The 26,718-nt window shown below is 38.2% G+C and overlaps 1 protein-coding gene across 2 annotated transcripts; it reads right to left on the bottom strand.

Annotated features, from left to right (window-relative positions):
• Window positions 1–1,111: 1,111 nt before the first annotated feature.
• LOC132826684 (calumenin-like) lies at window positions 1,112–26,214 on the bottom strand. 2 transcript variants are annotated; one of them, XM_060842754.1, is made up of 7 exons: window positions 26,060–26,214; window positions 19,319–19,555; window positions 14,868–15,061; window positions 8,592–8,758; window positions 7,463–7,523; window positions 5,660–5,859; window positions 1,112–5,053 (listed from the first exon to the last, which is right to left on the bottom strand). In XM_060842754.1, exons 2-7 carry the CDS (start codon window positions 19,537–19,539, stop codon window positions 4,949–4,951), a joined length of 948 nt encoding a protein of 315 aa, XP_060698737.1. In that variant the 5' UTR covers window positions 19,540–19,555; window positions 26,060–26,214; the 3' UTR covers window positions 1,112–4,948. The 2 variants fall into 2 exon arrangements, with proteins under 2 accessions (XP_060698737.1, XP_060698736.1); XM_060842753.1 differs by lacking the exon at window positions 14,868–15,061 and adding an exon at window positions 14,601–14,794.
• Window positions 26,215–26,718: the final 504 nt, after the last annotated feature.

The following is a 26,718-nucleotide window of genomic DNA, read 5'->3' as shown; positions in this document are numbered from 1 at the left end:
TACAATTGCAACATTTAAAAAAGTATCTGGATGGTTAAATGAATAGGAAGGGTTTGGAGGGATATGGGCCTAGGCGCTGGCAGGTGGGACTAGATTGTGTTGGGATATCTGGTCGGCATGGACTATTTGGACCAAAGGGTCTGTTTCTGTGCTGTACATCTCTAGGACTCTACACATTCCGGAACACTATGGACAATTTAGCATGGTAAATTCACCTAACTTGCACATCTTTGAATTGTGGAAGGAAACAGGAAACCCACGCAGACTTGGGAGAATGTGCGAACTCCACACGGTCGCCAGAGGCTGGAATCGAACCTGGGTCGATTCACCTTATGTATGGCCTTCATGATTTTATATATGATTAAAAGGTCACCCCTCAACCTCATACTCCTGTAATAGAAGTCCCAGCCTATCCTGAGAATTCAAACCTTGCAGTTACATCTAAAGACCTCATAAATGGTAATTAACACTGCAGAGAGGAATATTTTCTACTTACATTAACATTTATAATGAATTTACACAAACATAACCAGATTAACTTTACTACCACTAGTAGAAAGCACAATTATAGTAGGACAAGTTTACATTCAGGAGCTTCAAATGGAGTAAGAAGTTGTATGTCTAAACTGGGGACTCAATTCCATGTGCACATCAATTCTTATATTTCCACTTGCTGCTTCACTGGACGATTAAAGTTAGATTACAATTGCTCATTACTTCATTCACTGGGGCTTGATTTAATCAAAGAAACCTATATAAAATGAACACAATATCAAAAATAATCAGTTGTCAAATATTGTGATAGTTACTCCTGGATGACTGATGTGCTTTACTTCATTTTCAATTAGTTTGGAAATATCTGGTTGGGTAGTGACAAGTACTCCATGAAAATAATTTGCAGGAATAGCTCAGCAGCTATCAAAGAGGGCAATATAGAAAGAGGAAAACCTACAAGACTGTGGGAGGAAAAAGGTCTTGTAGAGAAACAACAATTGAAATAAAGAGTTGATGATCAATAACGTTCAAGGGCTAGAATAAAAAGATGGCAAAACGAGATCAAAGCAAATCACACACAACAATTGGAACATCAGAGAAAATAAAAGCAAATACCTTGTTATTTTTAAAAAAACACTTTATTGAGGATTAGAATTCAATTCAAAGCAGACACAGGCAAACATTTTACATGAAGAAAATGTGCTCGTGTAGACATATCAAAAACGTGCAATTTACTGATACTTCAAGTACAGTGTGAGTAACAGCTCAGACCCGCCCGATAGCCTTAGGCAGCAAAACCAGACGTTTAAATGGATTTGCAAAACATACATCACAGACATGTGCTGAATATGCACTGCAACTGATTTTTCTACAATATCCCACCTGCCCCATCATGATAGACATTGTTCACTTTACAAAGCATACATCTACTCCTCTCACCCTGTACCTGATGCAGTGTGATTAGTTTAAGCAGATTTGCACCTCCATCTCAAACAAAAATTATCTACTGATTCATTCTCCTGTATCTTCTCTCCTTACAAGCTGCTAGTATTTCCTGGGATAGATTTTGACAGGCAATAGTTACACAGCAACACATTTCTAACATACGATTCCCGATGAAGGGTTTATGCCCGAAACATCGATTCTCCTGCTCTTGGATGCTGCTTGACCTGTTTTCAAGCACTAGACTCAACTCTGATCTCCAACATCTGTAGTCCTCACTTTCCCCTAGTACATTTCTAACATAACCAGAGTCATAAATGGATGATAAGTGTTGAGCATCAATTGAACTCTAGAGGTATCACATTTCAGCCGAAATGGGATCATTACATGATATTTCTAATTGCTGTCATACAATGGATAGAACTTCATTTTGATCTCTTCTTTCAAAACAAGACACAAAATCTCTCTCAAAGCACTGATATTCTAACTCTATCGAGGTGTGTAACAATTAAATTAGATTTAATCAATATTTAAAAAGGTTTGACAAAATCTAAATGAAACCTATTAACTTAATCTCCAACAAGAAAACAATTGAATCCACTTGTGAATTTGCATGGCAGGGTGGTTGGCCAAGTCACAGAGGCTTCTGAGGCTGGGAGTAGGAGGTTTTAGTCACTTACCAAGCAGAATGATGAAATTACAAATCTACTCTACTGAAGATAATTATTACAACTCAGGTATCCTTTTGAAGTCCTCAGTTAGACTCCAGACTCGAAGTCTCAGAATTATGTTAGTCTAACATATAATTCACTCACATGTACTTTAATACACAAACCCCTTGATTAGATTCTTGTCTGTAAATGTTATTGCCCAGTTATATCCTCTTTCAAAGAATATTCTTTGAAGAACTGTCAAGTAAAGCAAGTTTTGAAAAAAAAAATCAAATATTTACTGAGGGGAAAAAACCTCAGCTGCCTGGTTAGAAACAGGAATTGGGGAAGAATCAAAACTGCTCTATTACAGCACAAGGGAGAATGGACTTGTACAAACTCAACTCCAAATCTCATGTCAATCACCCAAGGAGATGACATCCAATCTGATTGTCATTATTACAAAATATTTCAGAGTCTGGCTGCTCTCCTAATTATTCAATGAGCTCAATGTGAAGTGAAATGCAATTGACAATTAGATGCCACAATGATCAACTCTTCAAGTGTCCAGATAGTTTTAGATTAGAAGTCAATATTTACCATCAGTTGACAGGGCAGGAAAAAAAATTGTGCAGCTGTTGAACATGAATCTGATTTGTCCTAACAGCTTTAATGAAATGTGGAGACTATCCAGTGCTGTGTTGGGCACTTAACCGGAGGTTATGGGTTATCCCTCAATCAGCGTCAGTTTTGGTGTTTCATTTCTAAATAATCAAGGTTAGATCCTTACATTGGAGGAGGATTTGGGCAGCACAGCATACGCTTCAAAAAAATTGCTCATGCTTATAGATGGAACAAAAAGCAAAGTAAGGAAAGAAATAATGCATCTTAATAGCCTAGAAAGACAGATTAATATTTTGGGTGCAAATGTGACTGACAATAGGTCTCATTGTATACAAAAGGCAGCGAGCTTACTTTTGAATGCTGCTAAGTCAAGGAAGGAATCCCATAATTCATTAAATAGTGTATGAATACTGTTCAGAGCAGTTTGACAAATTGAAGTGGGAAGAAGTCAGACAGACTATGGCTATTCCAAGCATTGAGTGCGGTTATTAACACCATAGATACTTAGAACTTTAACCACATGTCTCTGCAACTGCAGGCTAACCATACCACTGTTAAAAGTCAAATTCACAGCTGTTAAACACTGTGCAGTAGTTTTGATGCATATTTCCTTCCTTTGTCCCCACAAACTATGAATACGAATGGAAGAATTTACAACATTTGTGTCTCAACACTAAACAGCACTACACCACGCGCTTTAGAACGTTAATTTAGTCAAATGCAAAAAATGCAAATTATAACCGCAACTATACGAAAACTTAGTCAAAAACACTGTCAATATTAGTCAACTTTTGATTTCCTGCTCAAATGGAAAGGTCATTCACTTGAAACATTAATTGTCACTTTCCACATAAATGTTGTCTGGTCTGTTGGTTATTTCCAAATTTACTCTTCTCAGCCAAGGAAATGGACTACAAGAATACATTCCTCATGTACACATAAATGCATTAGTAACAAGAAAAATCAACTAAACGTCTCATTGTATGTACAAATATAACACTGAATTGACTTAGTAACTGAATGCAGGCTTCTTTTTAAAATAGTATGTAACTTCCATGAATGTTTATATTAAAACTCTCCAAATATATATTTCTCCTCAAAACACAAGATGGTAAATATAGGATTAAAAAAATGACCAAAGTTAGAGCAACATTTCATGTTAACCTTCACAGAGATAGAATTCTAACAAAGGATGCCCAGTTAGTTTAATGATCAGCAGAATGCCACACCTACCCTCATCACAGTGAGGAGATTAACCTGCCTTTAACTGATTGCCAATTGGGTTAAAAAAAACATATTGCTGCTTATTTCTAAATACTGTTACATTTTAACCTACAGATGGCAGCCGAGACCAGTGAAAGGCTGAGAGAGATAGGGAACAAAAAAAAAGATACATAACAGCTATTAATGCGTATTAACCTGATCAATACTACACACATTTATTCTGCTTTCCAGGAGGGAGTGGAACTGATTCTTGACTGGGAAGAGACTGCATTATACAAAAGGAATGAGTCTTTATCAATGATTCTTGGATATCAGATCTCCTGGACAGGGAATTACATAGTGGTTCAAGGGGCCAAGGATGTTTAGTCATGGTGCTGCAGCCATAGATCAACTTCTCCAATTTCATGTGAATAGCATAATTCAATTCTTTTTCACTTTTTGGCAGTATATTACAGTATAGTAGAATGCTGTAGAACACAAATGCAACAGATGACCAAGGTAATTTATTGAGGGCGTATCTGGCTCTCAGTATTTGTCCACACATATGTTTGAACTCCAAAATGGCAATTGTACAAACAAACCTCTCTTAAGACAGGTAACAAATAACCTGACCAAAAAAAATGCTTCCATAATCTAAGCATTTCTTGAACTTCATGCATAAGCAACTTTTTTGAACTGTTGTTATAAACCAGACCATGGAGCTTCCTGAAAGTTAAATGGATGCTGCATGGGATAAAGAAATCCAATCAAAAGAAGAAAAAAAATATAAAAATAAATGTAGTTAGGAATCTACACATACATGGGAAATATATACCAGTAATTACACATCACTCTCTAGGCACAAGATGGCTGCTTCTTTACAACCACCAACTCTCCTTCTCTGCTTCTGAATAGAACACAGTTAACAACCTGAGAACAGAACACCGAGTTAAAACAGCAAATTGTAAAAAATAAATTATCCCTTCTTTATGGAATGGATTCTTGTTCGTTCTCCACAGTAGTTATCAACACACTCAGAACTCATCATGTCTTACTAAGGCCTCTCCAAAGTCTGTGGCCTGGCTTCCCACAAACAAGTCATACTTTTTGACTATTTCTTCTTTGGTGAGTTTTCCATCCTGGAACAAATTTGGAGGCAAACAGTTATAAAAGGTTGGCACATACAGCAGAAAGGCTGTTGAGAACAAGGACAGGCCATTAGATCAATAATTTTACTTTTTGGATAGATCAAGCAAATTCATCATATCAAGAATTCAATCACTCTTCCTTAGAAATGCTTTTCATTGCCTTCTGAATTTACTGAATTCACCCCTGTCATATGCCTTTCCCTCAACTTACTTCACAATAATTTCCCTTTGAGTGGAACCATGTTTGTTCAACATCTTTTCTAACTCTTGAATACTTTCTAAATGTTTAAAACTAGTCTCCACTTTAATTTGAGTGGTAAGAACATTACCCCAATGAATTGTGCCAATTCCCTTGCTAATTTTAAGAAAAACACCGTAGTTTATCCATACCTGTCAAAATTTTCCTTCCCAATCTATCCCATACAGTTTTATTATTGGTCAGCTCCAGTAAAGAGAATGCAGGGAAGTCTAGAGCTTAGATGCTAGGCAGCCGAAGGCTCAAGCACTTATGAAACACTGATGAAACTTTCATTCACAGGACTAAATGTTTAATACAATCAAGGACAAAAACTTGAATGAGCAATGTGAACAGCTCACCTTGTTTTCATCAGATTCATAGACAAGATGTCGGGCTTCAGCCTCAGCATGGTCATAGTCAGCTGGCAGGATCCAGTCTTTGGTTTCATCCTTGTCCATTTTGCCATCTTTGTTGCGATCTCTGAACTCTGTGAATTGCTCACGCTCGGTTTTTACCCACTCTGGCTCATGGCCATCGCTGTCTGCAGTGTACATATCACCTGAAAACATTGAGGGATAGTCAGACACATTGAAAACTTACCCTTTGTCTTTCTGTGCTCATAACCCTAAATTAACAAAACAACTTGTGCTTAAAATGCACAAATGTGATTAAACAAAGTAGCAAACTTTAATTTGCTCCAAACGTTCTGGCACCAAGGGCTCTGCCTCCCAATAGTTCTGTCTATCAAGGATGACTTACTGCAGTAAAAAAAACTCAGCAGAAAGAACATAGTAATTACTCCACCTGCAAACCCTCCCCTCCCCTCCTCCAAACATCCCCATGTTAGCACATGATAAAGTAAATGGTCAAGACACCAACTTAATATTATAATCCACATCATTTAGTTCTGACTGGATAATGAATGTAAATGGAATTTCCACAGCCCCACTATTCTAGACCAGTGCCTCAGTAGCAGGCTATATCCAAAATTAATTGGTAAGTGCATAGAAATATAATCAGTTAAATTACAAATCAATCTCTCTCTCTGAAGTCCTAGTCAACGTTACACTATCAGCATCACAAAAACGCATCTCATTGCTGGAATGATAACTTGCAGAGGACAAATTAGGTGGTACAATTCCAATAATGCAATAAAGATGCATTTAAAAAGTACTAATCAGATGTAAGCCATTTTAGGATTTTCTATTGTGAAAGATGCTATATAAATACAAAAGTTTTCACCTTAAGTATTTGCCCCATTCAAGACATCACCTGGCTTAGCATATGCCCCCTCGTTTCACTCCCTCAATCCCATATTTCACCCACCCCTTTCAGTGGAACTTTTCTCGATTGAACTTGTATTCTGTTCAAAATCAAGACAGTCAGTCAGGTATCCAACGTACCTGCCACATGAATGGTGTTATCCCTTTTCAACATTCTTGATGTGTGCTTTTTGTTTGTCCAATTGGCTAGTTCAACTTTTATCACCACTATTATCACCATTCTACCTAACCATTGTACAATCACTATACTTCAGTATTGCACACAGTCCACTCTGCAAATCCTTTGGGCTTTAGTTCAGTGTGTTCCTTTACTTGTCAGAAAGGTGCTCTCTTGTTAGCAACCAAACAAATCAGGGTTCAACTTCCAAAAGCTTGCCCACAACTATTTTTCAGTCTGTGTTTTGTTAAGCACAAGAATATTAATTCATGGATTACACACTAATTAAAATCTGGCAACTCCAAAACCAATTATTCAATTCTTGCCTGTAACATTTTAGATTCCTTCCTCTTTCCCCAGTAGTGATGTGTAGCCTGATGTGTCCATCCTCACTGAGTTGAGCATGATCCATCTATTACACCAAAAGTACTTAGATATGCAGAGTAACATCCTGTGTATCTAGTTTCACCAACACATTTGCTGATTTCCCAATGAGCTTCAATTTATTTCAACTCCTGTGCATATTTTTTACTCACCAATCCCTATACCCACCCCAACACTTGGAATACCAAAATTCTCCAGTATCTTTCACTTGTTGTGAAAGTGTGCTTCAGCAGTAAAATGCATCACTCATATTCCTGCTTGCAATTGATCAAATTGAACTTTTAAGCTCCAGTTTTTAAATCTCTGATCCCCTACTCTTCCAATTCCAATCTACTTACCAATATACTCCTCCAAATCAATAAAGCCATCTCCATTCTTATCAATGTCTTCCATGGTTTCCTGCCAGAAAAAGAAAGACAGCTTTTGTCCACTTCTGAATATAAAAACTTAGAACAGTAGGAGTTAGAGTTTTATGTGCTTTTCAGATAGTAAAGCCTACTTTAAAAGAGACCTAATGTAACTTTCCATAATGGCGAGCCTTCTACACTTGGCAAAGTCTAAAGGTCCCAAGAATCAAAATTGTTAATGGAATCATTACTGGTCATGCAATTATACAAAAATTGCAGTTATGATTTGTAAACTAGGAGAGTACATCATCAAAATTAGGGGAAGAGCCAGAAAAAAATGCCAAAAGTAATAAAAAGTCTCTAGTACACTAGTTGTAAAAAGAGATACAGACTACTTGTAAGGAAGTGAACACAGTTCAGGTTTAACTGTGCACAGTGACAAGCGTCCACAAACATCCTACAATGAAGGTAGAAAGAATAATCTTGAAAGTCCAGCAAAAACTGGATCTTGTTAATTTGTTGGCAACCAATGCAGTTGAGAGTCAAGGTCACTCGCGTAAACTTTGTTTCTTTTGGATTCAATTAAATGGGTCACAAAAAGGTCTTTTCTGGGTTGTGCGTGCCTCATACTACCATGTTACTCAATGCTAACCAGTTACATAATTCCAAGAAGCTACAGTAGTGTTCATTCTTTAAATCCTCCATCTCATCTCTCATCAAATATTATTTACTTCTTCTGTATTTTGACATATTACGTACTGATTTCTCAATTACTTAGAGATACTGCGATGTCATGATAACAGAATTATATGAAGTAAAGTAGAAGCTTGAGCACAAACAGATACCAGTGTATATCAATTGGTCTCAATGGTTTGCATCTGCTCTATACTCTGCCACTTGAAATAGAGTTGGGAGGTCGGCTCTTATGGTACAGTGGTAGCGTCCCTGCCTTTGACCCAGAAGGCTTGGGGATCATGTTTCACCTGTTCCAGATTGTGTCATCACATCTCAATAGGTTGATCAGAAAACAAAAACAACAGACCAATATTGACCATAATGGGCTTTGCATGTAAATATTAAATAGTGTTGGGTGAAAACAAGGCATCTTCAAAATACTGACCAGCACAACAATGTCTTTCATATGGTCATATTCCTCTGGATGCAGGAAGGCTGTGAACTCCTCTTTTGTAGCAAACAGGTCACCATTCTGGTCAGCCTTTTTGAACCTGCGTTCATCTCTTATCATCATCTGTTTATAGTTGTAGCCATCGTCAGCATCCACATCATCTTGGAGATCAAAAGAGTGTAGAAAGAAGGAAGGGAAAGAACAATTCCAATATTAGTAAATAGGTTGAAAACAGAGGCATGTGAACATTCGATCAATTCTGGAAAGAATGTTAGACCCCAGATAAACGTTCTGGTAGGTAACTGACAGTGACTGAATGCTAAAGGAAAAGGTTTGTTTATACATCAGTCTTCAAAATATTTCACTCTTGCCTTGGATGCTACAGGAATCTCTGCTAAAATAAAATTCTGCATTTTCTCAAAATTACCCTGTAAAGAAAGGAGAGAAAACCTGATTATTCAATCAGCACTACAGTAGTTACCACAATTCTATGGTAGCAACCTGGTAAAACTAAACATCAACTCATTCCTAGTGAGTTTTCTTTCCATGTTTTCTTGCGAAGATGTACTTTGAAAACATAGTCAACAGAAAAAAGTTTGGTTTTGATTTGGATCCATGCCAAGGTAGTGAAAAGCAGGTTAGATCAATAAAACAAAAAAGAATTGCAGGTGCTGGAAATCTGATACAAAAACAGAAATTGCTGAAGAAACTTAGGTCTGGCAGCATCGGTGGGAAGAAAGCAGATTTAATGCTTCAGGTCCAGTGACCTTTGTTTTGAATGTTAACTTTGCTTTCTCTCCATACATGCTGCCACTTCTGCTGAGTTTCTCTAGTAATTTCTATTTTTGTATCAGGTCAGATCAACCGATCAAGGAACAGAGTGTAACAGGAAGCCAATGGAAATAGCTCAGTTCCATTCACCACGATGAACACTTAGATGATCTACCAACACTAGAATCGACAGGATACCAATTTGTTGTGAAAGAGGTCACGTTACATGAAGGGATCAATTTATACTTTTCAGTGTTGAATATTCAATACCCTTTATAATGCAACAATAGACACTTAGGGGTTGACGTATCACAAGCGACAGTGTTAAAACAAATTCTTTTTAATTTGCTTCAAATCAAGACACTGATTCCCACAATTTCCTGCATCCCACCTATAAATCTTTTTGTATATCACTGATATTTTCAATTTTAGGAAACATTATACTGAACACAAAGACTGGCAAATACAGCATTTTAAATTATACAGTGCATAGTTAAATCTCTGGCAGGGTTTGGTAATCAATCATGCAATCAAAATCAAAACTCAAGACTTTAAATGAGTTTCACCAACTCTATTCACCAGTCATGAACACGCAGAGCTTATTCAAATACTAATTAGAACACTCAGCTGCACAAACTTTGACATTTGCTGGCACATTAAGCTGGGCCATGAGCATAGTTTAATTACAGAGGATGGACTGTGGAATGGTAGGCCGAACCTACTATGAATGGCCGAGAATCCTGGTATTGTATTCATTAGAGTTAAGGTTGAGGGGAGATCTAATAGAAACTTACAAGATAATGCATGGCTTAGAAAGGGTGAAAGCTGGGAAATTGTTTCCGTTAGACAAGGAGACTAGCACCCATGGGCACAGCCTTAGAATTAGAGGGGGTCAATTTAGAACGGCAATGAGAAACATTTCTTCAGCCAGAGAGAGGTGTGCCTTTGGAATTCATTGTGACAGAGTACAGTGGAGGCTGGGACATTACATGTCTTCAAGGCAGAGACTGATAAATTTTTGATCTCACAAGGAATTGAGGATCATGGGAAGAGTGCAGGTAAGTGGAGTTGAAATCCCTTCAGCCATGATTAAATGGCAGAGCGTACTCAATGGGCCAAATGGCCTTACTTTCATTCATATGTCTTATGGTTTTATAAAGTCCAAAACTAACCCAATGAATTTCCTTACTACATGTATTGTTAAGCTGTCTATTTGTTACAAATGAAGACTTTGAAAATAAGTTGTCATTTATTTAAAAGACTTTCTCATCCTCCTAAAACCCCATGCACCAAATGTTGTTATAACTAACCAAGGCAATTATTCAAGCCAGTTGAATTGCTGAGATTAATGAGAAACTATGCTTTCCAGCATTTGGATAAAACACTACATTCAGCAAAGATGAATTTTCTCTTTGCACAAATCACGTTGCGAGACTCAAAAAAAGTCACATGTTTTGTCATTTATTCAGGTGAAATAGGTTTTACTGGCGTGCTCAACATTTATTACCTGCCCTATATTTTGTGGACCCGAGTAGCCTTCATGAACTACTGCAGACTATTTCATGTCGACACACCTACAAAGTTGCCAGAGAGGGAGTTCCAGGATTTTGACTCAGTCGCAATGAAGGAATAATGATCTTGTTCCAGTCAGGAAAGGGAGTGATTGGATATGAACTTGTAGGTGGTGTTGTTCCCACAGATCTGCTGCCCCTGTCTTTCTAGAAGGTTTGGAAGGTTCTGTCTAATTCTGATGCATTTCTGCAGTACAGAGTACATACTGCCGCTACTGTGTGCTGATGTTGGACAGAGTGAAGTTTGTGGATGTGGCATCGATCAAATGGTGTTTTTTTTTGGCAGATGTGAATGTCCTTGAGTGTTGTTATTGTTTGCATCCAGGTAAATGGTTATTCCATCACACCCCTGACTTGCACCTTATAGATAGTAGACAATCACTGGGGAAACCAGAGGGGAACTATTCACCATTGAATTCATATCTAACCTACTATTGCAGCTGGAATATTTACATGGCCCATCCAAGTCAATTTCTGGTCAATGGTAACCCTTAAGATAATGGTTGAAAACTACCAAGCAATGATAATGCTACTGAATCTTAAATGATGATGGGTTAGATGCTCTTGTGTCAGATAGTCATTGCCTGACAGTAGTGTAAGGCAAATGTTACTTGCCATTTATCAGCCCAAGCTTGAAGGTTGTCCAGATCTTACTGCATTAGGACAGACAGAGTATTTGAGTAATCATGCACAATGCTTAGGACCAATCAACAGCAAAAATCCCTATTTCACATTTTAATGATGGAGACCAGGTCATTATTATGGATTCAAAGATGGTTGGGCATACAGCATTTATCCTGAGGACCTGCAGCTGTGATGACTGGCTTCTAATATCCACAGAGACTCTCTTTTGCAATAAATGACTCTGAACATAGCAAGAAAAATGCTAAAGGAAATCTATAACTCTGACTCTAAATCAATGCATATGGAGTTAAAGCAGGAAGGTGTGGTCAAATTAAAAGATCAGCTACAATCTTATTAAACCAACCTACTCTTACTGCAACTTGTATTCATAAAATGAATAAAGTTCCCTCTACTTTGTCTAACCATTACATGTCATTTTATACTTGTATCATTTTGCATTTTGAATTAGGGGCTTTACATACCATGTGTCTGCTTTCAACAAGAGCTTTAATGAAGTTATTCACAATTAAGTTGACCCTAGAGACAAACTAAAATAGACTTCCACCCCAGAGTGCCTTATTTAGCTTCAGGTCTTCATGTGTACAGTACAACTAGAATATTCAAGAACTTGCCAAATATACTGATGTGGAGACACACCCTGAAAGAAAAGGGTATGGATCGTTCTAATGAGTGCAACTGTGACAATTCTAGAAGGAAATTACCTGGAGAAATATTTAGCTATTCTATCTCAAAATTAGAGCATTTCTACCAGATAAAAAAGGTGAGAAATGTGGAACTTGCTCCTCCAAAAGCTTGTGAGTGCAGCTGAGTTAACTGAATTTTATGATTTGAGATACAGATGGACTGGCCATCATTAGAGAAGACTTGGAGAAAAAAAATGCACAAGCATCAGATTAATGATGGGAAAACAGCATGAGCAAGGAGGACACTGAGACAGTCAGCATACCTGAAAAGAGGTAAAGAGAAAAGTACTCTGTTCTTCAAAAATAGCACAACAGACAGCAAAGTCAGCAACTTAAACAATACAAGAGAAATAGGGTCATGCTTTCATGAAGGAACAGCGGACCTACCCGAGAAGGACAGCAGCAGCGTGAGAAAAAAAACTGATAGCACAGAGACCATTTAACCTGTCAGCCGAAGAGTGAGGTCGCAGGAAAACGTGTGAATGGTGAGAATTTCTTCCAGGTATCACGATTGGACAATTGCTTTAATCATGGATCATTACTTAAAATAGTTAACATCTAATTAATTAAATTGAATACGAATGGATGAGTAGGTGATGTGTTGCAGCCGTAGTTATGTGGGAGCTGCTGGTTGCCAATGTGATCCACAGTGACCACATCTGCAGCATGAGTTGGCTGCTCAAGGAACTTCAACTCAGAGTTGAGAAGCTAGTATCTGAACTTCAGACAATAGGAGAGATCAGCAAGAGGGCAGCGACACCTGGAAAATTTTAAGAGACGAGCACACCCTTAAATTGAGAGTCAAATTTAATGTTGTACAGATGGAAATATAGTGGAGTACCACAAGGATCAGTCCTTGAACCTCAATTATTTACTACCTGTGTTATGTTTTGGGTGGCACAGTGGTTAGCACTGCTGCCTCACAGCGCCTGAGACCCGGGTTCAATTCCCGACTCAGGCGACTGACTGTGTGGAGTTTGCACGTTCTCCCCGTGTCTGCGTGAGTTTCCTCCGGTTTCCTCCACAGTCCAAAGATGTGTGGGTCAGGTGAATTGGCCATGCTAAATTGCCCGTAGTGTTAGGTAAGGGGTAAATGTAGGGGTATGGGTGGGTTGCGCTTCGGCAGATCGGTGTGGACTTGTTGGGCCGAAGGGTCTGTTTCCACACTGTAAGTAATCTAATCTAATCTATGTCTTGGAGGAGGGGACAGAGTGTAATGTATTCAAATTTGCTGATGGCACAAAAAATAGGTTAGGAGGCAAGTTGTGATGAGAACGCAAGGAAGCTGCAAGGGGTTGTGGACAGAGTGAGTGACTGGGAAGAAACTTGGCAGACGGAGTTTAACTTGGGAAGTGTGAAGTCATGCACTTTGATAGGAAGAATTAAAACGCAGATTGACATTTCTCTCCATTTAAATAACAAAAAAGTACAGAGTAGAAGGATCTTGGTGTTCTTGTCCATCATATGGGCAGCATGGTCCCAGCTCACAGCACCAGGGTCCCAGGTTCGATTACAGCCTTTGGCGACCGTGTGTGGAGTTTGCACATTCTCTCCATGTCTGCATGGGTTTCCTCCCACAGTCCAAAGATGTGCAGGTCAGGTGAATTAGCCATGCGAAATTGCCCATTGTGGTAGGTGCATTAGAGGGAAATGGGTCTGGGTAGGTTACTCTTCAGAGGGTCGGTGTGGACTTGTTGGGCTGAAGGGTTTGTTTCCACATTGTAGGGAATCTAATCTGAGCGTTAGCATACAAGTGCGCTAAGCAAGATAAATGAAATTTTGTCCCTTAAATTTTAGACAGTTTGAGTTTAAAAATGGGAAAGTCTTGTTCCACCTGGAAAAGGTGGTGGTCAGGCTGAACCTGCAGAACTGTACAATTTTGAACACATATTTAAGAAAGTACATATTAACATTGGAAGCTGTTCAAAAGAGATTCACTCTTGATTCAAAAGAAATTCAAAAGGATGAAGTGGTTGACAGATCAGTATACCTAAACAGATTAATTCTTTATTTATTAAACGTTAGATGAAAGAAAGATGACCTTATTAAAACATACAAAATACAAGGCAAATATTGAGAAGGTGAATGGCTTACTCCTGCTCCTATTTATGTTCTTATGAATGTAATGTACTGATGGATGTGAACTTTTATTGCTAAATTACAAAGTTGCAATATAACTTGAAGTCTCTAGAAGTATCAAAAATCATCTTGAATCATTTTTACAAATCATAGCAGGGTAGTTCAGCACCAAAATTCCTCCTCCTGTTTACTGCCACTAACTGCTTTCCCTTTAGTATTACATGCAGCTCAATGTCTCGCCTGCTGCTCCTTACCCAGGTAGTAGCCGTATGTTACGTTTCTGTATTCCTCCCAGGAGACAAGCCCATCCTGGTTACTGTCGAAATCTGGCCACTGGCGCCCAACATTCTCGAAGATGTATCTCTTCTGAGCCCGCTTTATCCAGGCCTTCAGCTCTGCCTCCGTCACAAATCCGTCCTTATCCTCATCTATTTTATCTACTATCATTCTACAAAAAGACAAAAAACGTGTAGATGGCAGGGTCAGACTCTGGACTTTAAAGAATCGTCATAAAAACCTACCCAACAGGGACCCATAGGTCGCATTTTTGTACTCTTCCCAGGACACGAGGCCATCGTTGTCTAGATCATGACCCTTCCACTGACGTTCGATATCCTCGTAAATCCAACGCTTTTGTGCAAGTTTAATCCATTTCTTAAGTTCCTCCTCTGTAACAAACCCATCTTTGTCTCCATCGATTTTATCTACAATTTTTCTGTTGGGAGAGTCAGAAAACCCGGGAAAGGTTAGGAAAGGAGCTTGGAGAAGTTGACCGACTGGTACTTATGTTCAATGTAGAGAAGGATTCTGCAGAGTTATACTGAAATGGACTTCTGTGGGTGCACTCCCCATTAACTTTGATCTAACAGCCACCTTAAATTACTTACAACAGGTGATTTGTATGTAAAAGTCAAAACTTCAGCTGTGGATTTAAGAGAAGAGATGAATTCAAACTCCCCAACACAGAGACAGATAAATTGCAATGCCCCCACTTATATTTCACCATGTGGAATCATCAAATGTAAAACCAGGGACTAACTAGAATTGTCCTGGTAGTTTCTCAATCAGAAAAGCCATGAATCCTAAAAGGGCCAATTTGAAAAAAAAAATCATTTAATCTAGTCTTTCGCCTGTAGAATCAGAGCTCAAATCCAACTCAATTACTATAATGAAATAAATCTGTTCAATTTATTTGTGACCTTCAACCACATATCTGGTGATCCCAAATGTTCTTAATCTAGAACTCAAAAGTCGCATAGCCGCACTGAGGAAATATCGAAGAGTTGCCAGAGTACAGCTTTAAAACTTTGTAACACTGATCTGGACTGAGAGAACTTGGTACCACGAAGTATATACTTTGCACATTGCAGTCTCTTACTTTTAAATCTCAGCATGGTACTAAAAAAGTATTTAGGAGAGGTGAGCAAAGGCAAAAGGAAACTGTTTAACTGGCACCTTATCAACCAGCACTCTCAAACTGAGAAAAATTATATCACAAATACAGAAGTAGTTTTATTTTGTATTATCACAGTCTCCCCAATGTCTGAGTAGTCGGTTGAGAGAGTGAGAGTGAGAATGAGAAGGCTCTCTATCAATAAGTTAAGGCAAAGTTACATTATTTATAGTATAAATCACTTAAATTAATAAAGAGTGAGGTGTGTCTCCCCTGCATTAGGTTTCTATTACTGTGTAATTTTACATTAATTATGTGGACCTTTGATCAATCGGCATATTTGATCAACTAATACACTCCTAATCCCATTAGGTGCCAGTTAATAAAAGGTTTGCTGCAGTACCGAGTTTTCTGACGTGGAGAAGGGAAATAGCAAGGACTGAGTGGAGGAATAAAGTTTCCCACCACTGACTGTTGATGAGGATGGGGATGGGACAACCATTAAAAAAAGGTTGTTACTGAATAGTGACATCCAGTTCTAGATTCTCCCTGAAAAGGAAACATGCTCTTCACATCTGCCCTGTCACCCCCCTCAGCATTTTGTATGCTTCAATCAAGTCACCACTTTTCTGAAGCCCAGCGGGTACAAGCCTAACCTGTCTAACCTTGTCTCAAGGTAATTCACCCTTTCCTGGAATTAGTCCGATAAGCCTCTTTTTGAACTGCTTCCAAAGCATTTATGTTCCTCCTTGGGCAGCACGGTGGCTCAGTGATTAGCACTGCTGCCACACAACACCAGAGTCCTGGGTTTGATTCCCACCTGTCTGTGTGGAGTTTGCACATTCTCCCTGTGTCTGCGTGGGTTTCCTCCCACAATCCAAACATGTGCAGGTCAAGTGATTTGGCCATGCTAAATTGGCCATTGTGTTAGGTGCATTAGTCAGGGGTAAATATAGGGTAGGGGAATGGGTTTGGGTAGGTTTCTCTTCAGAGGGGCAGTATGGACTTGTTGGGCTGAAGAGCCTGATTCCACATTGTAGAGAATCTAACTTAATCTTAAATAAGAAAACCAATAAAGCACATTACTCTAAATGAAATTTTGCCAGTCCTGTGCATTATTAAACTGTAAATATTCCTGCTTTAGTATTCAACCCTCTTGCAATAAATTTGCTGTAGCGATACTAAACATTATGATTTATGAACTAGGAAAGCCAGACCTCTGCAGACTCTGAGATGCACAATCTCTTACTATTTAGTCAACGTGTTTTAATTTCTCCTGCCAAAATGATCAATTTTGCATATTCCCATGATACTTCATTTGCCAGATCTTTGCCCACTTACTTAAGGAGCCTATAAAAAAGGTATATAGATATGTTATGTCCACTTCATAACTTCCTTTTCTGTTTACTATGATGACATGTAGATAGACTTAAGTCAATGCCCCACAAGAGATTAGAAAATCAGAAGGCGGTTTATGAACACAAGCATGTGATGATCAAATGCTGACTCAACAAAAATGCATTTTAAGTTACAAGCTGCAGAACAAGGCTATTCTCTGTAAGGAAGTAAAATGAAAGCAAAACACTCAACACACTGGTGAACAAAACCAGTGTTGAAGTAGTCCGTTTTACAAGGGCCTTAAAAAGAAAGGAGAATTACTTACGGAATTAATATGCACTTTCATTGCATATTCTTCGTAGAGACTTCATTCCTTTCTTTCTCGAAGGTGACAATTCTTGCTTGGACATAGTTTCACACACCCAAAAAACCCATTATGGGAAGATCCCAGCAGCCAGGAGGGATATAATACAATCATAACCACTATTGTCCACAATTGTGAAGGACGGAATAGACTCACGAATGACTTAGATAAATGACATGTTTCAGAAAACACAGTAGTATTATTACAAATCAGCACAAAGAGGTTACTGACCAAGCTTGTCATGTTTCTGCAGAGGAAACTATCAACTGAACTATTGTAATCTTGATGTGGAGGAGCCGGTATTGGACTGTGGTGGACAAAGTTAAAAATCACAACACCAGTTTATAGTTCAACAGGTTTATTTGGAAGTACTAGCTTTCGGAGCGACGCTCCTTCATCAGGTGGTTGTGGAGCAGGAGCATAAGACACAGAATTTATAGCAAAATATTACCATGATACAATGATACGTTGAACAGTCTTTCATCTTTTAGAATGGGTTGCAGGTTTCAGTTCATTAATATGTAAATCCCAGAACTTCTTTTAAGTCAGATTCTCGAGATACCTTTTGTGATAAAACCTTAAGGTGACATCTCAGCTCAAACAATGCATTAAACGGTGTGAGGTTAGAATTTGTCTGTAACCCAATCTTGAGTCAGACTGGTTCTATTTCTAAAGTAGAATTTAGAAAACACATTTTTTGAGCAAAATAGAATGTATCTGCAAAACCCCATTGACTTGTGTGCGCGCATGTGAGATAGACAGATAAAGAAAGAGTGAAACGTGAGTGTGTTGGCATGAGTGAAAGCTTGGTTAAGTGGGTGTGATGGAGTATAAGCCTGTTAGATGGGGGTGTGTGCGTGTGTGTGTGTAAGTGTGTGAATGTGTAAAGAGTGTGTGAGAGAGTGTACTCTCTCTCACACACTGTTTACATATTCACACACTCACGCAGACCCTATCTCATATACATACTGTCACAGGCTTATACTCCATCACATCCACTTAACCAAGCTTTCATACATTCTATTTTGCTCAAAAAATGCACAATCTGCAGGCAGTCAATACATGTAGTATTTTCTAAATTCCACTTTAGAAATAGAACCAATCTGACTCAAGATTGGAATACATACAGACTCTAACCTCACACCTGTTAATGCATCATCTGAGCTGAAATGTCACCTTAAGATTATAAAACCTTAAATTTATCTCGAGAATGTGATGTAAAAGAAATTCTGGAATTTATATATTAATGAAATCAAAACCTGCAACCCATTCTAAAAGATGAAAGACTTAACAACAATCCAGGTTTGTTCAATATATAATTTCAGTTGCATGGTACTAATCTTTTGCTATAAATTCTGCATCTTATTCTCCACGATCACCTGATGAAAGAGCAGCCCTTCGAAAGCTAATGCTTCCAAATAAACCTGTTCGACTATAACCTGGTGTTGTGATTTTTAACTATTGTAATCTTGTTCTTATTTTAAAAGATAATATCAAAATTTATTTTGCTAGGTCAAAATGGCTTTAAGTTCATAATCCCATTGCTATTAAGAGTGACTTATGGCCAAGGATTCCCATCTATTGTAGAAACAATATTAAAGCTTTGTTTCCTAATGAGGGAAGATGGATACACAACACAATTAACATTGATACATTAAATTCTCACAGAGGAAACAGTTACACTTATGAAGTTTAGAATCCAACTCACATCAAGGAGTTTCCCATAAGTCTAGAAGTAGCTATTCAAAATCAATATAGTCCCAAACTAAATAACAGTTATTGTGTGCTCTTTAAAATATGTTTAAAAGTATGGTCAACAGTACAACTTTAATGTAAATCATTATTGGTTTCATATTTTCTGTCATGTTCTTACATACCCAAGCCTTTCTTTGCTTTCCTCAGGAGTGAGCTGATCAAATGTCTTTGCCTCCTCAGCCCCAAGGAAGGCATCATGGTCATATTCAAAGTTCTCAGAATCATCATGCACCTTGTCGCTCAGTTCTTTCTCATGGAAGGTACGATCCTTCTTTTCGGTTGGTTTGCTCAGGGCATAAACACCACACATGGTCAGGTACAGGATCAGCTTTGTTAAACCCATCACGTCTGTGGTCTTTCTGCAAAGGAAAGAAAGTATGTTAAACCTTCCCAAAACGTGTTCTAAGTTATTTTTAAGTACATATTGGGTTGAATGGAGAAAGGTGGATCAAGAAAATAAATAAACCTTTTCCTACATTCTAAAGAAAACAAAACAAATGTTGCGTACTGGAGCACCTGAGAAAAAAAAATAAGATCAGACCATTCAGAGCACTGATTAAAGCATTTAGAATACCAATTAATTAAGTTTTGTTAAATTTCCTTATTTCTGCCAGAGGTGCTGGATCCACTGCTTTTCGTCATTTATACAAAGAACTTGGATGTGAATATGGGAGGCATGATAGTAAATTTGCAAATGATACCAAAATTGGAAGTGTAGTGGACAGCAAAGAAGATTATTTCAGAATATAAGGGCCAAGGAATGGCAAATGGATTGTAATTTAGATAAACATGAGGTGCTGCATTTTGGAAAGGCAAATCAGGGCAAGACTTACTTACTTTATGGTAAGGTCCTGGGGAGAGCTGCTGAACAAAGAGACCTTAGAGTGCAGGTTCATAGTCCCTTGAAAGTAAAGGCAGCATTTGGTATGCTTGCTTTTATTGGTCAGTGCATTGAGTACAGGAGTTGGGAGGTCATGTTGCGGCTATACAGGACATAGGTTAGGCCACTATTGGAATACTGCATGCAATTCTGGTCCCCTCACTAAGAAGGATGTTGTGAAACTTGAAAGGGTTCAGAAAAGATTTACAAGGATGTTGCCAAGATTGGATGGTTTGAGCTATAGGGAGAGGCTGAATAGACTGGGGCTATTTTCCCTCATCGGAAGCCGAAGGGTGACCACATAAAAGGTTTATAAAATCATGAGGGGCATGGATAGGGCAAATAGACAAGGTCTTTTCCCTGGCATTGGGAGGGCAAAACCAGAGGGCATAAGTTTAGAGTGAGAGAGGAAGATTTAAAAGAACCTAAAGGGCAACCTTTTTTTAATGTAGAGGGTGGTGTGTGTATGGAATGAGTTGCCAGAGGAAGTAGTGGAGGCTAGTACAATTACAACATTTAAAAGGCATCTGGATGGGATATATGAATAAGAAGGGTTTACAGGGATATGCACCAAATGGGACTACATTTATTTAGGATATCTTGTCAGTGTGGACGAGTTGGACCGAAGGATCTGTTTCAGTGCTGTATAACTATAAACTCAATAACTTCTCAACTATCACTCATTTGGTGGTAAGATAGCCTCAACAAACCATACCTATGCCAGGGATCGTGTAGTTGATATATTAGGTGATACACAAGCTGTGTGGAGCTAGTTAAAATACATTGCATCTTTTTTTCTTTGACCATTGACAAGATGTTCTTGCAATTCTGTTACACCCATTAAAAGGACTCCTGCTCCCAAATGCCATATAAGAACTAACCCTTTTTAAGAGAGCAGGCATGTAGATGATTTAAGCATTGCCAGAAATCAGGGACTTGGTTTATTGTCATAATCAGGAACTGGTTTCAACTGCAATGTTTACCAATTGTTGACGATTTTATGTTGGTCATTTGGGTGATGTGCTGCAAGAAACTTGGCATCAATGGAACAGCATTCTGCTGGAGAAAGCAGGTTCAGGAGTTGGAAAATTGTCAGGTGGGAAACTCATAGCATTGAAACTGTCATCAGTTAAGTTGACACTTCAGTGTGATACCAAAGTAGTGCTACAATATTGGTGTATATCATTCTTTCAAGTTACTAAGAGACTTCGCCCAATGAGATGGATGGAAAAGAGAAGGTACTTGAAAAAGGAGCTCAAGTGTCCTCTAGGTATCCTAGCCAACATTTATTCTTCCACCAACAAAAACAGATCACCGATTAAAGTGTTCTTGCTATAAATTCCATTTTATACAGTCACACAATAGTATTCAATAAATAATGTACCTTATTAGGAGCTATTCTACAAGAGAACGGTTTTTGCTCTCAACTTTAAAAGAAACAGGAAAATTAACATGCAAAACCATGGATAAAAGCCTACAAGTAACTAACTTGATTTGTAAAAACAATTGACCAATAAAATCAAAGTCCAATTTCTGAACTCTAACTAGTATAAAATGTTCAAAAAACAAAACAGCTAATTCCTTACCAAATATTGCTAACGATTCACTAGGATTTAGTAGTGAACAAATGTTCTACATTAATGCTAAATACAAGCATAAAATGTCTATTAGCTAAGATAGAAGTCTTTTTAAACAATTAAATCTCAACTATTGCAGGTTACCAAAATGATCACTGCTTGGCATATGGGCAAGAATGGGATAGTGTAGGTGAGATGGGCTTCAGATTGGTTTCACAGGTCGGTGCAACATTGAGGGCCAAAGGGCCTGTACTGCACTGTAACGTTCAATGTTTCTCTATACATAAAGCAATCTACTTTTGTTCATCTTTTTCTTCTGCACTTCCCGCCTAAACCCAACGTTAAAAAAAATTTCCTAACAGTATCAACGTATGCCTGTCCTGCAATAAACTATTTCCTAAGTTTGCATCATACGAATTTCATGAACTGCTGCCAATTCGGTACAACTTTTGTATAGATTGCTTCATTTTTCAGACTTTTAACTGCACTCCACTGATCTCACAATGAGGTTCTTTAATGCATTGACCTATTCCATCTCTTCTCTAGAAAGATATAAACCTAAAATTCTAAACACTGTGCTCCAATTCTTTTTGATATCTTGATCAATCTCTATTGTATCAGACATGCTAAATTAACCTTACAATTGTCAAACATACCTCACAACTGTATAATTAATAAATGGATGCAATTTTACACATTGCTCCCCTAAAACTTTAGTATTGCCGACTACTTGAATAAAACTCAATACATTGGTAATTATTTATTGGTAATCTGCTGGTTTTATAATCCAGAAGCTCAAGATTTGGAGGAAATAGGTTCAAATCCCATTTAAGTTAATTTAACAGAATTGAATGTTTTATCAGTTTCATGCTTGCCATTCCTCTCATTAGTTGTTATAAATTGGCTTAATAATCTCATTTACAGAAAGAAATTTCCCATTCTTACTCTAATTGGCCTATACAGAACTCCACACCCACAGCATTGACTTAACTGCTCTCTGGGAAAAGAGATCACATGCAAGTCACTCAGCTATATCAAACAATTCAAGAAAAATTGCAATGATTCAGGGGAGCAACTAGCGATGAACAAGAAATGTTGGCCTAACCAGTGACCCAGACATCCTTAAATATTAAATAATTTGAAAAATTAGCAAAGTGGAAAGGGTAGAATATCATGTGTTCAAATTCTTGGTGCATCTTATACTTGGGAGAGAATGCGCTTACAGTTCCATGTGCTCCTTTAGCAAAGTGCCCAAAACATCACAATATAAAATTCCTGACTGATAGAACAGCAAGTTTTTCTTCCACAAGCTTGTGTTAAAACTTAATAAACAGTGTCATTCGATGATGATAACTCCTCATGCCTTTATTAGCCTTACAATCAATTTAGAGAGTCATAGAAATGTACAGCACAGAAACTGATCCTTTGGTCCAACTCGTCGATGTCTCATATCCTAATCTAATGTAATCCCATTTACCAGTACTTGGCCCTTCCTATTCATATACCCATCCAGATGCCTTTTAAAATGTTATAATTGCACCAGCCTCCACCACCTCCTATGACAGCTTATTCCACACATGCACCACCTTCTGCATGAAAAAGTTGCCCCTTCAGTCTCTTTTACATTTTTCCCCCTCTCACTCTAAACCTATGCTCTCTAATTTTGGAGTCCCCACACCCCAGGGAAAAGACCTTGCCTATTTATCATATCCATGCTCCTCAGGATTTTCTAAATCTCTATAAGGTCATCCCTGAGGCTCTGAATAGCCCCAGTCTATTCAGCCTCTCCCTGTAGCTCAACCTCTGCAATCCTGGCAACATGCTTGTAAATCTTTTGACACAAGTTTTTATTTTAAAATTTCTCCCATGTCACAGTTCACAACGTGCAGCTTTGAAACCACATTGCTGCATGTACTTCACACTTTGCAGTAAACCTCAAAATGTTCTCCACTGTGTTTCACTGGAAAATGGATGTTATTCTGCTGAGGTTAGATCTTTGAAGTTGTGCCTCACTATTGGTGACATCACCTTTTCTGTTTTGTAATGAATGTTGGTCACCGTTCCTCCATTACAATGCTTATTATGTTTCAAAGCTATTTCTTCATTCATTTCAGGAAGCTTTATGCTATGCTCTTCGCTACCTCAAAGTATTACTTTAATTACAAATTCCACTAATAAAGATTACAAGTGGACGTTATGATCTTTTGCAAGTCAAAATCAAAATTTAGTGACAAAGGAAAGAAAGTATTGAAATTTTCCAAATCTTTTTTGGGCATTACAGACAATTACAAATTTTCAAACTGCATTTGCCACTGAATGATACATTTACGTGATTACAACTGTGTGTTAATAGACCAAGTTAAAAAAATAGTCAGCAGCCCAAGTACTTCATTCTCAAATAGCCATAATCTCATGCTGTTTGCAAACATGGAATGGGGGCAGTAATAGGTATTTACCCCTCGAGACGGCACTGCTATTGGTCTTGGTGATGGCTGATCTTTGATTTCAACATCATTTTCTCATATTACCTCCCATATCCCTAATATTTAGAAATCTATCAGTCTCCCTTCGAGTACACTCAATTACTGGGAGTATCACACCCTTCTCGACAGAGGATTCCAATTTTTTCAACCACCTTCTGAATGGAGAAATTCCCCCTCATCCCCCTGCTTCTCAGCATTCCTTGTCCTCTCCTGTCCTGGATATTTCAGATTCCTATCCCCAATGCCAGGGGAAATATCTTTCTTGCATCTAGGTGCTACACATTTCTGGAGTAGGTAGGACTTGAACCCAGGCTTCTTGGCCCAGAGGGGAGGAAAATATGACTGTACCACAAGAGTTCCCTTTCTTGCATCTACCCTATGCAAATTGTGTATAATTCAATAAGAACATCTCATTCTTTGAAACTCTAGAATATGTAGGTCTCCTCAGCCTCTCCATATTTATCCAAACAGTATTTCAAATCAGGGAGGGACATCATACAAGCACACAGTGTAAACTGCCAATAAGAAATTATACTTGCATGATGAAACTTCAGGTATGCTCAGTAAAGTCATTTCTTTCTCCTTCCCTCAAGCATTTCCACCTCCTCGGGCACTAAATTTCTCACTCCAAATGGTAACTCTCTGTGGAATTAGTTACCATGGTTGTGTATAGGTGCATCAGCAATAGGCATTACATCCCCATGCTATTTGACTCTATGAGAGAACCTGGCTGACACATGGCACAGTAATAACAGTTGATTGCTATAAGAAAACTGAAGCGGTACCTCAGATCTCAACACCTTAGAAGGAGGTGACACCTGAGTTCAAAGAGTAACAGTTATTAATTGTGAGGCAAATTTCTTTTAAAACTCATTATAAAACTAATTGGTGCAATGTTGGAAAACTTAGGTCTTTTGGAAGCTACTGAATAGTTTGAGGATGCTGAGCCAATTACCACACCCTAACAGAGGTCAGGCAATTGAATACAGGATCAAAACTTGGAAATTAAAATCTGGTCTCCTTGTCCAAGATAAAGTGAGGATCAGTAGATGCTTAAATAAGTTAATTGATAGCTACAGAATTCAAAAACTAATAATCTAGGGAATAACTCATTATTGCTACCAACTTTGAAAAAAAACAAATTCACCCACAATGTCATCTATAATTAGCTTGGTGGGAACTCAAAAAATAAATGAACTTAAGCAAAATAAAGACAAGTGAACAAAATATTAAACTTAAGCAACATCCAGCCTCTCAGATGGAGATAGAAGATTTAAGATTATTATTCAAAGAACAGGAGGGATTAATTTCCTATTCCTTGGATGCTGCCTAACCTGCTGTGCTTTAACCAGCAACACATTTTCAGCTTTTCCCAGTGTTCTAACCAATATCTAAACTTTAATCACCATAACAAATTATCAGATCATTGCTGTCTTAGACACCAAGAACACATGATGTAAACCTTTAACACCATAAAGTTATTAAAGTTAATATATTTATTCAGGTCTGAAAATACATGAAAAATTTTCTTTAGGGCTGAAGATCATCCTATATTATCTAATTTAAAAGTTAGAACAAAAGCAATAATAAAATTTAATCACTCTTGCTAAGGGTGTATTCAAATTGTTTGTGATCCATCCTCAAAACCTTTTTAAAAATCAAAACTGGAGGAATGTAATTACAAGTACAAAGGTCAATCCACAAACATTTCCAAAAGGCAGGCTCTGCCCAATGATCTTCATGGTTAAATGAATTGGGTAACTGTTCAACGTTACAACACAACGATCAGTTTAACAGTTTTAATAAAATTATCATAAATGGAAATTAAAATCAAATAATGAAATACAACAACGAAAAATAAACAGCTACATTATTTTTGTAACTATTAAGTTGAAAATTTACCTATTAAAAGGGAATGCTTACCACTTTCTTAGTTAGGCTCACAATTATCTTGCAGTTAATTGAATAGCTAATTAGTACATTAATTCCCACCAGTTACTACAACCGAACTAATTATAAATGCCAAATTTCTGACCCCTTCTTCGGCTTTCTATCCACTCTAAAGGGGTCTACCGGAAACTACCCACCCCTGCAGTAAACGGAAATAAACTCACCCTTATTAGCCAATCACACCTCGCCTCCTGTATTCCAGCCTCTCCTTCGACGTCACGGTGACCGTTTTTCATTGGTGGGTTATCGCGCGGGCTGCTATTGGCCGTAAACCGCCACGTCGCGCGTCCAGTTGTCCCGTTACGTGAGCAAGCGCGTGTCCCAGGGTATGCGCCGGCGCAGTGATGTTAGCCATGGCTGATCGCCATGGGAACCGGGGCGGTGCCTCTGCTTTCAGCGCCTTACATGGTATTGGAGCTTTGAAGAGTAACGGTTGTCGATTGTGAAACAAATTGCTAATTGGCGTATTATAGCCAAGTCCACAGAAATAGGACATTCTTTCCTACAGTTTTGCTTCAACTACGCAGCTAGGGAGATTAAATCGTTGAGGCGGGGTGAAATTAAGGACATTTTGTCGTGGAAGACGTTCTTTGGCTTGGAGGGGGAGGGGTGAAGTTGAACTTTAATTTGCA

This window comes from Hemiscyllium ocellatum, chromosome 23 (genome assembly GCF_020745735.1).
Source record: "Hemiscyllium ocellatum isolate sHemOce1 chromosome 23, sHemOce1.pat.X.cur, whole genome shotgun sequence".
Taxonomy (NCBI): Eukaryota; Metazoa; Chordata; class Chondrichthyes; order Orectolobiformes; family Hemiscylliidae; genus Hemiscyllium; species Hemiscyllium ocellatum.
This window is presented reverse-complemented; position numbering and strand designations above follow the sequence as displayed.